Source organism: Hordeum vulgare, chromosome 4H (assembly GCF_904849725.1).
Source record: "Hordeum vulgare subsp. vulgare chromosome 4H, MorexV3_pseudomolecules_assembly, whole genome shotgun sequence".
In the NCBI taxonomy this organism is placed as follows: domain Eukaryota; kingdom Viridiplantae; phylum Streptophyta; class Magnoliopsida; order Poales; family Poaceae; genus Hordeum; species Hordeum vulgare.
In genome coordinates this window covers 353,465,667-353,476,684 of record NC_058521.1, presented here as the reverse complement: position 1 = coordinate 353,476,684, position 11,018 = coordinate 353,465,667, and the positions used below count along the sequence as shown (strand labels likewise).

Sequence of the window (11,018 nt, the reverse complement as noted above, 5' to 3'; positions counted from 1 at the left end):
GGCACCTCCGCGCCCTCCCCACTGTCGCCACCTCGTCCCCACCGGCCGGCGCCTCCCCGCCCTCCCCCACCGGCCGGCGCCTCCCCGCCCTCCCCCACCGGCCGGTGCCTCCCCGCCCTCCCCCACCGGCCGCGGCAGGGTAAGGAGGGACGAGAGTCCTTGTGTTTGACCTTTTAGATCGAGGGGTTCGGCTCCTCTGTTTCTGTTGCTCGTCTGATCTGCTCCTTCCTGCGCGCAGAAGAAGTTTGGTGGAGGGTACGGCGGCGGCTACCCCCACGGCGGCAAGCGGCGGGTCAACAGCCGCACCAGCCAGGCGCAGCGCGACGAGGTGATCCGCCGTACGGTCTACGTCTCCGACATCGATCATCAGGTCATCCCACGGATCCATGCCCGCACCTTCCTTTGTTGATTCTGCCTGCGACGAGCCGTGCTAGATTTAGGCTGGTGTGACTTCTGTCGGGCACCAACATTGCGGACGAGTGCTGGGAAGCAGCCACAGGTTACTGGTTGTGTGTTAGCTTTAGGAGAAAGGAGGAGCAATGTGTGGGGCGCGAGGGAAAGAATCAAAGGCGGTAGCAAATGGCTGGCCATTTATAGAGAAGCTTGGCCAGCATTGAGCGAACGGGAAGCGCCGAGGGACATCGGATGGGAGAGTTAACAGGATAATCGTTGTGCATCATTTGATTCCAGTTGGTTATTATCTTCAGCAAAGTTGAGCAAAGTAGAAGATAACAGCCCTGAAAAAAGGATACCTGCATGATAAATTGCTAACCAGCTTAAGCTACTTTTGCCATCACTGTACCTGTACCATTATACACTGTATATTGAAAAACCTGCATCGACCAACTAGGTCAATAGAACAATCTCTGAGAAATTACAACTGTGAGAAGTCTGCTTTCAAATTACCACAAGATTCACAGCAGGCTATTATCATTATCTACAGATACATCTTGAGCCTTGACTAACATAAGTTAGTAGGATTGTTTTTAGATGATGGATGGTTACATGAGTACAGGTTTTAGATATAACCAAATGGGCAACTAGAAATTCATGTCAGCTACTAGCATAAGTGTAAACCTTACATTACTGACTCTAAACAAACGAAATCAGCAGAAACCACGCCACAGGTTGCCATTAAGACTGGAACATGCAATACAACCCAGAGCTGCGCAACAAACAGTACCTTCCTCCTCATGTGTCCTTTCAAGCTCCTTTAGCAGTTCATTTAGTAGGCAGTCTGTTCCTTTTTCTTAGTAGTCAGGTAGTTTGTCCGTTATGGGCCACGCTTTCATGTTCCTTGTAGTAGCAGTTTATCTAGTAGGCAGTGTATTCCTTTCTGTTTAGGAAGATCCTTGCTTTAATATTCCTTTGATGGAGTGAGCACAGGAAGGAACAGTAATAATTCAAACCATGACCTATTATAGACTGCTTGGTACAAAGTTTTTTCCTGTATTCGTCCAAGAGTGCTAGATTTGAGAGTGGATACATGCAGATTTACTGTCTGGTGGAACACAGATGGGACCAGCTTTAATGAATCTCAATAATGGGCATGCAAAGTTACTTTGATGTATTTGATAGATGCCTTGTGTATGCTTGTTGACTTATTAGGTCACGTTGGTACTCTTTGTCTTTTGGGCTCCTTCCCCTCAAACCGATAGATAGGTATTTTGACCTATGAACAAGATGACGAATAAAATCAGCATGTTACACATGTCAACAATGATCAAATCAAATCAGCATGTATTCATGTATATATTATATACCTTCTCTATCATGGAATCCCACATTTCATAGATCAAGTGGAGGCATGGCTTGTCCGTGTCGGACAACCTTATCATTGCATAAATAGGGTCGGTAAAAGAAACAATGTATTCAATTTTATCCCACCACAGATCATTTAAAACAAGCTCCTTCAACTTTTGAGCTTTAGCTATATCATCATCCCTATAAGAAGACCAATTTGGATGAACAACCATTTGAACAAGTGCATCCTTGATTAAATATAATACTGCCTAAATAAGTGTTGTTTTGGACACTCACATGGACTACGTGATGTAACTCACATGGACCTCCACGTGTGTTGGACGAGCTCCGCCCTTGCGTTTGTTGGTGAGCACAAATGACTTCTCCTCCTACCCCCTTAATTTGCTCTGTCCCGGTCTTCGTGCCGATGAAACTTGCTAGCTATAGGTTTCTTCAATCATGAGTATGCGTGACCAGTATGCGTCTCCCATTCGAAAGGGCGACATCTATAAATATGCATTTCTTTGCATATTTATAACCGCCATCCTTTCGAATTGTCCAACATTATCCATGGACAGCCCGAGTATGTGTAGATTGGGTTTGTTTTCCCGTATGCTGTGCTCTGGATCCGATGCGGAATTTCGTCAGTGCCTCCCCTGTTGTTCTCCGGGTACACATCCTCTCTGCTTATTGCCGAGACGTGTATCAGGAGAACAGCGGGGAGGTGCTGTCGAAATTCTGCGTCGCATCTGGAGCAGAGCATGGGAAAACGAACCCAGTCTACACATACTCGGGTGGGATTAGGACCTATCTTTACCTATTAGCGTGTAGGTTGCATGGACGTAATAAAACTGACAAACTTGATTAGCGTATGAATATAGATGATGAATTATATATTTATTTCTTGTGCCCCCATAGGTAGCTAGGCAACATGAGTGATCGTGCTTGGATGTACACTGGTCACCCTAGTCAGAAAGACATGACCCATGAATGGTTAACAAAAACCAGGGGGTTTGTGAGAGCCGCATTTGCAAATGGCCAGCATAAAACATGGTGCCCCTGTCCCAACTGCGACAACTGGAAAAAGCAGACAGAGTTTGAAATGGGTAAACACCTGCAGAAGTGGGGTTTTACGCCTAATTATACGGTGTGGAATTTTCATGGTGAGTCTGACCAACGTACCAGAGCTGAGGTGATTCGTCGTCGCACCGACGAGCATGGTACCGGGATTGAAGACATGGTGCAAGACTTTGATGATGCTCGTGATTCGGACGATGAGATAGAGGAATCTGCAAAGGCCTTCTATGAAATGCTGGAGTCTTCAAAACGTCCTCTCCACGAGCAGACTGAGCTTTGTCAGCTGGATGCCATCGCGCAAGTAATGGCTCTGAAGGCTCAATTCAACCTAGGCAGAGAATGCTACGACGCGATGATGACGATATTTGGACGCTTTCTACCCAAAGGCCATGTACTGCCTGCAAACCTGTACCAGTCAAAGAAAATCCTCCGTGTACTTAAGATGCCCTATGAGAAGATACATGCCTGTGAGAATGGATGTGCCTTATTTAGGCTTGAGTATGCGGCCTTGAACTATTGCCCCATTTGCAATTCTTCCAGGTATATTGTGGTAGACAACGGCATGGGTGAGAAGAATCAGACCAAAATCCCCATTAGTGTTCTTCGATATCTGCCAATCGTACCAAGACTTCAACGTCTTTTCATGGTCGAAGAGACGGCCAGACAGATGACATGGCACAAATTGGGCAAAAGAACCGAACTAGATGCGGATGGGAACAAGATGCTGGTACACACTTCAGATGGTTTTGCGTGGAGGCACTTCGATGCATTACATAAGGATAAATCGGAAGATCCAAGGCAACCTAGAGTTGCCATCAGCACGGATGGGTTCAATGTGTATGGTATGACGGCAGCACAATACAGTTGTTGGCCTGTATTTGTCATTCCACTAAATTTGCCACCCGGAGAGATTATGAAAAGAAAGAACATATTCCTGACGTTGATAATTCCAGGGCCCAACTATCCGGGGAAGAATATGAATGTGTACATGCAGCCGCTTAAGGATGAGTTGCAAGAAGCCTGGGATAATGGGATCAAGACCTACGACGCGGCTACCAAAACAAATTTCAAAATGCATGTGTGGTACATGTACTCGACGCATGATTATCCGGCGTTTGCGCTATTCGCTGGCTGGTGTGTGCATGGAAGGTTCCCGTGCACCACATGCAAGGCAGCTCTTCAGTTCCGTTGGCTGCAGGCTGGTCGCAAGTATTCTTGCTTCGACATGCATAGACAATTCCTGGATCCTGACCATAAGTTCAGAAAAGACAAGAAGAATTTCATCAAAGGTAGAGTTGTCAAAAACACTGCACCAGCTGCGTTGAGTAAGTTCTCGGAAATTTATTGTTCCGCAACTTCTAATTGCTTTGAACTACTCTTATTCCCGGATATTTCATATAGTCGATACGTCGCCGAATTCTCGGTTGGAGCGGTCATCGAAAAGGATTCCGTCGAAGAGTATGAGCTTCTCGCAAAGCATGGAGGCGACTATCCCGGTTTCATCTCTTGGTTCAAACAAAGGGTAATTAATTACCATTAAGGGCCCATTTGATTTATTGGTCTAATTTGCGGCTAATGCATCCATTCTTTCGTATTAAACTTGTAGGCTGATGCAGAGTCTATGGACGCCGAGTTGAGACAAGTCGCTAATGGTTTTGACTATAAGGTCCGTTCATTTGACAAATACAACATCAACGGGTACCACTTTCGTACCTTTGGCAAAGAGCTATCTATGCCCGACCTAAAGACTACAAATTGTTCTGTCTCTGCTATCGGCGAAGGAGACACCGAGTATTATGGAAGAGTTGAAGCAATTTATGAACTTCTATTCTATGGTGAAAACCCACCGACCGTCGTAGTCTTCAAATGTTATTGGTTTGAGCCGAGGGAGACTAGAAGGACTCATGAACATATAGGACTAGTCGAAATCAACCAAAACACCCACTTAGATGTTCCCGATGTCTATATTACGGCTCAACAGGCGACACAAGTTTTCTATCTACCGTGGGCCTGCCAAACTGATCCAAATCTCAAAGGTTGGGATGTCGTTTATGAAGTGCCACCACATTTTAGACCACCTACCCTCAATGAAGAGGATTACGAACCTCACATTAACCCAGACACATATGAAGGAGAATTCTTCCAAGAAACACGTATGTCCAAGAAACGTTTCAAGAACCGATCTACTTCACCCCGGAACATTGAAGTAGACAGCGACAGTGAATCCGTCTTAACCCCTGAGCCCGAACAGGAAGAGCTGGAAGAAGAAGAGGTTACTGCTGCGGATGACCTATCACTTCTCGACCGATTACATAATGGTGGCCTTCCACATGTTCTTCTAGATAGTGATGATGATGATGCATTTATTGATGATAGTGATGATCATGATGCATTTATTGACCCCGAAGCATATATAGACGAGGACGATTGTTATTAGTTCATGTCAGGTATTCAACTATTATACTATATATAAATTTTGAGTTCATCTTAGGCATTCAATTTTTATTAGTCATGTTGGTATTTATGTTGTACTAATTTCATTTACTCTTTGTCATGACAGGTGTTGAAAGATGGTGGGAAAGGGTCGAAAGCACGCCGCGGCTGCTTCTTCGTCGGCGGGTGATGGGATGGGTACTTCCATTCCTTCCTCGCCTCTTCGGAGAGTGTTGCTCTCTACTATGCAAGGAGCGCCCCCCGTGAGAGGAGGTCGACCACCCGCGAAGCCGAGAGGCACTAAAGGTACACGTTCTATTCATGTTGGTATTTATGTTGTACTCATGTTGTATGCATATTGGTATTTATATACATTTTATTACTCATGTTGGTATTTATGTTGTACTAAAGGTACACGTGGCCGCGGGAGAGGTAGGGCTACATGGTCTCCGCCACCACCCCAAGCTGATTCACCTGAGCACAGGAGGACTTCTAGGGTGGATTCGTCTGAGGTGGAGGCTACACGGTCTCCGGTTCACGAGGCTCGGGTCGACGAGCCTCAGGTCGACGAGCCTTCGACCCACGAGACTCGTGTCCCAGAGGCTTCCTTCCAGGCGACTGCGGAGCACAGCAGGGATGAGGGTACGTCCCAAGAGACCCAGTGGGATGCCTGGCCTGAGCCAAGTGGCCATGCTGGTAGCGACGAGGAGCTGGGTGAGGGGGCTACCGTCTACCAGCGTGGTAGTTCGGGGCTCCCGCTCGTGCCAGTGACCCCCGAGCAGAGGTGGTCGATTAGGCCAAATGGGGACAAGTAAGTTAATTTACTCTTATTTAACCTTTTGCCTTCGCGTTTTCTCAAATATCTAATGTTTTGGCTTTAATTTGTCATACTGTAGGGGTTGGATTGTTGCCAAGGGTGTCCGCAAGCCCAATAGCGTCCTTGGTGTTCTTTGCCGTCAAAACTTCCCAGGGTTTGTTACGTTGCCCGGTCGGGAGCGAGAGGTAGGAATGACCTGGGATCACTACTTGGGTGCCCCGGCCCCGCCGGAGGTGGAGATCGACGGTGTTTTGTGTGAAACGAGGGCGGACATGGTGATCCGAAAGTTCTGGGTAATTTCTCTTTCACACAATTATAAATTAACCATAGCTATTTATTGTACTAATCGGTGTTGTCTCGTTTGCAGACCTTCTACAGGTGTGAGGAGGGATACGAGGACGACGCGGCAAAGGTTATCGAAACCGAATGTCGCCGCCTACTTCAAAACTTTCGGCACGAGGCTCGGGTGCAGGCTGTTCGAGACTACTATGCCACGCGGCGTATTAGGATTGATAAGGCGAAGTGCCGTGATGCTAAGATGGAGAAGGAGCATTACATGAAGGTAATTACATATTATTAAGGCTTTGTAGTTAGTTTCCTTGATTTGGTTCTTACGCACTCAAATTTCTCTTTATTAACTTAGGTGCCCCCGAGATGGTGTGTGGATAAGATGGATTGTTGGGAGGCCTTGGTGGATCAGTGGTGCTCCGAAACGTGGGAGACCAGCCACAAAAACGCCAAGGAGAGGCGTGGCAAAATGGTTGGCGTGCCACACCATCAAGGAAGCGTCAACTTAATCCAATTTGGCGAGAACTGGGTATGTGGTTTGCTTCATGCCTCATGCAATTCATTCTTAATGCTATCTTGAGCCCTTTACCAATACAATTTTCCGCTCTCTCTCTTTTAGGCGCGTCACAATAAGACGGAGGCGCCACAGATGTACGACCTGTATGCGATGGCCCATACTGCCTCGTACAAGAAGGTCAAGGCATTCACTGAGTCTGACCTCGAGCATCCAGAAAACTTCACCAACATCTCCTCCCACGACAAGCTCGTGAAGTACAGAGATCACGGGAAGGCGAGGAAAGGGGAGGACTTTAACCCGAGCGAGGGGCCTATTGATCCAGAGCTGGTGATGATAGCTGGCAACGGGAGGCACCATGGCTCGATCGCCATTGGAGACGGCCTTATACGTTGTCCTAGCACTCTCCGGCAGATAAAGGCACGCCAAGCGAGCTCTTGTCCGGAGATAACACGTCGTCCACGGCCAGTCGAGCTCGCCATCGAGGTTAGTTTAATGGACTCAACTATCTTTCCGCATTATGTTGTGCGTTGGAACCAATATGATTACATTGCTAACAATGAGTTGTGTTGCAGGCTGCTATTCAGAAAGAGAGAGAGGCAATGCAGGCGGCTATAGCGGAGAAGGATAAGGAAATTAGGGAGCTGGAGGAGAGGACGACTGCATTGATGGAGGCGGAGAGGGCACGGAATGATGCGTCTAACAGGGCCATATACGAGCTCTTCGTGGTAAGTTTATTCTTCATGTTATTTCAAATCTTGCATTTGAATGTCCGTTTCATTAATAAATAAAAAGTTTGACTTGTCGAAACCAAATGTACAGTCTATGTGCGAGAAGAACGGCCAAGTCCCTCCGCCGATGCCAGTAATTAACGTGGCGGGGACGGTGAGTTTCATTTCAGTGCAGTGATCTTAAGAGTGTCCTTATGCTAACTACACATTGCAAACGATGTTTGGTGCAGAATATGTCCCGAAACGCATCGCACGACCCTTATACAGTTGAGCCTTCTCCAGGGCAGCCTTCTCCAGGTGAAACAAGCCAGAGCCACCGTGCTTCACCCTAACTTAGGTATGTTATTTCTAGTGTTTTAATAAAAAATAGCTTGACTTCCATCTAATGACATAATTAGCTTAGTTAGCTCCAAAATAGCTAGACTTCCATCTAATGACATAATTAGCTTAGTTAGCTCAAAAATAGCTAGACTTCCATCTAATGACATAATTAGCTTAGTTAGCTCCAAAATAGCTAGACTTCCATCTAATGACATAATTAGCTTAGTTAGCTCAAAAATAGCTAGACTTCCATCTAATGACATAATTAGCTTAGTTAGCTCCAAAATAGCTAGACTTCCTTCTTCTTCCTCCTTCTTCCTCCTTCTCCTTCTCCTTCTTCTTTTCTTCTTCTTCTCCTCTTCCTTCACCTTCTCCTTCTCCTCCTCCTCCTCCTCCTCCTCCTTCTTTTACTTCTTCTTCTCTTCTTCTTCTCCTCTTCCTTCTTCTTCCCCTCTTCCTTCTCCTTCTCCTCCTCCTCCTCCTTCTTTTACTTCTTCTTCTCTATCTCTTCTTCTATGTAGCTTAGACTCATCCAAGAAAGGCTAAATTGGCTAATTATCCTACGAAATGACATAATTAGCTTAGTTAGCTCCTAAATGACCTATTTAATAAAAAATGACCTATACTTAGCTAATTATCCTCGAAATGACATAATTAGCTCCAAAAAGGCATTCTTAGCCAATTTAGCCCGAAGAAGGGGACAAGAAGAGAAAAAGAGGAAAAATGAAAGGAAGGAAGAAGAAGAAGAAGAGGAGAAGAAGAAGGAGGAGAGGGAGGAGGAGAAGAAGAAGGAGAAGAAGGAGGAGAAGAAGGAGAAGAAGGAGAAGGAGCTCCTCCTTCTCCTTCTTCTTCCTCCTTCTTCCTCCTTCTCCTTCTCCTTCTTCTTCTCCTTCTCCTTCTTCTTTTCTTCTTCTTCTCCTCTTCCTTCTTCTTCCCCTCTTCCTTCTCCTTCTCCTCCTCCTCCTCCTCCTCCTCCTCCTTCTTTTACTTCTTCTTCTCTATTTCATCTTCTACGTAGCTTAGACTTATCCAAGAAAGGCTAAATTGGCTAATTATCCTACGAAATGACATAATTAGCTTAGTTAGCTCCTAAATGACCTATTTAATAAAAAAATGACCTATACTTACCTAATTATCCTCCAAATGTCATAATTAGCTCCAAAAAGGCATTCTTAGCCAATTTAGCCCGAAGAAGGGGACAAGAAGAGAAAAAGAGGATAAATGAAAGGAAGGAAGAAGAAGAAGAGGAGAAGAAGGAGGAGAGGGAGGAGGAGAAGAAGAAGGAGAAGAAGGAGGAGAAGAAGGAGAAGGAGCTCCTCCTTCTCCTTCTTCTTCCTCCTTCCTCCTTCTCCTTCTCCTTCTTCTTCTCCTTCTTCTTCTTCTCCTTCTTATTATCCTCTTCCTTCTTCTTCTCCTCTTCCTTCTTCTCCTCCTCCTCCTCCTCCTCCTCCTCCTTCTTTTACTTCTTCTTCTCTATCTCTTCTTCTATGTAGCTTAGACTCATCCAAGAAAGGCTAAATTGGCTAATTATCCTACGAAATGACATAATTAGCTTAGTTAGCTCCTAAATGACCTATTTAATAAAAAATGACCTATACTTAGCTAATTATCCTCCAAATGTCATAATTAGCTCCAAAAAGGCATTCTTAGCCAATTTAGTCCGAAGAAGGGGACAAGAAGAGAAAAAGAGGATAAATGAAAGGAAGGAAGAAGAAGAAGAAGAAGAGGAGAAGAAGAAGGAGGAGAGGGAGGAGGAGAAGAAGAAGGAGAAGAAGGAGGAGAAGAAGGAGAAGGAGCTCCTTCTTCTTCCTCCTTCTTCCTCCTTCTCCTTCTCCTTCTTCTTCTCCTTCTCCTTCTTCTTTTCTTCTTATTATCCTCTTCCTTCTTCTTCTCCTCTTCCTTCTTCTTCTCCTCCTCCTCCTCCTCCTTCTTTTACTTCTTCTTCTCTATCTCTTCTTCTATGTAGCTTAGACTCATCCAAGAAAGGCTAAATTGGCTAATTATCCTACGAAATGACATAATTAGCTTAGTTAGCTCCAAAATGACCTATTTAATAAAAAAATGACCTATACTTAGCTAATTATCCTCGAAATGACATAATTAGCTCCAAAAAGGCATTCTTAGCCAATTTAGCCCGAAGAAAGAGGAAAAAGGAGAAGAAAGAGGAAAAATGAGAAGAAGGGGACAAAAGGATAAGAAGAAGAAGGAGAAGAAGGAGAAGAAGAAGGAGAAGAAGGAGAAGAAGAAGGAGAAGGAGCTCTCCTTATCCTCCTTCTTCTCCTTCTTCTCCTCCTTCTTCTCCTTCTTCTTCTTCTCCTCTTCCTTCTCCTTCTCCTTCTCCTTCTTCTCCTCCTCCTCCTTTTTCTTTTTCTTCTCCTCTTCCTTCTCCTTCTCCTCCTCCTCCTCCTCCTTCTCCTCCTCCTCCTCCTCCTCCTCCTCCTCCTCCTTTTACTTCTTCTTCTCTTTCTCTTCTCCTATAGTTAGCTAGGGTTCCACCTAAATGACATAATTAGCTTAGTTAGCTCCTAAATGGTCTATACTTAGCTAATTTCTCTCCGAAATAACCTATATATACACTACTTCATGTAGTATTATTTTTCTAACTTTCTTATTTGTCACTTTGCAGATTACCTTCACTTCACGGGAAGCTTGGTTGATGGAATGCTTGAAGATGATTTCTTGTACCATGGGTTGTATTGAAACTATTGTAGTATATGAATATATGAAACTTTGTGAGTACGGAATGGTTTGGTACTATTGGTTGTATTTAAACTATTGTACCATGGGTGTAATATATGGTTTGGTACGGATGTAACTTGCATAATATGTATGCACTATGGATGAGACTTATTTTAATATGGTTATGAGTACAGATGGAAATTTATTTATGTCAAATATATATATATATATCCTGATTATTGTTAAAAATGCTGGATATAACAAAAAATAAATAAAAAAGGGGCTGGCTCACCTCTTTGCCGTCTGCCAACACATGGCAAAGAGGTGTTGGCGGACGGCAAAGAGGTGAACAGCCCCCTCTCTCTCACCTCTTTGCCGTCCGCCAACACATGGCAAAGAGGTGTTGGCAGACGGC

General features: G+C 44.9%; 1 protein-coding gene across 1 annotated transcript; it reads left to right on the top strand.

Moving 5' to 3' along the window:
* The first annotated feature begins 233 nt into the window (after positions 1 to 233).
* On the top strand, positions 234 to 10,793 carry LOC123446470. The gene is made up of 11 exons (XM_045123058.1): positions 234 to 370; positions 5,381 to 5,559; positions 5,665 to 6,064; positions 6,150 to 6,363; positions 6,438 to 6,632; positions 6,714 to 6,887; positions 6,978 to 7,358; positions 7,448 to 7,600; positions 7,695 to 7,757; positions 7,834 to 7,940; positions 10,551 to 10,793. Exons 2-10 carry the CDS (start codon positions 5,391 to 5,393, stop codon positions 7,933 to 7,935), a joined length of 1,851 nt encoding a protein of 616 aa, XP_044978993.1. The 5' UTR covers positions 234 to 370; positions 5,381 to 5,390; the 3' UTR covers positions 7,936 to 7,940; positions 10,551 to 10,793.
* Positions 10,794 to 11,018: the final 225 nt, after the last annotated feature.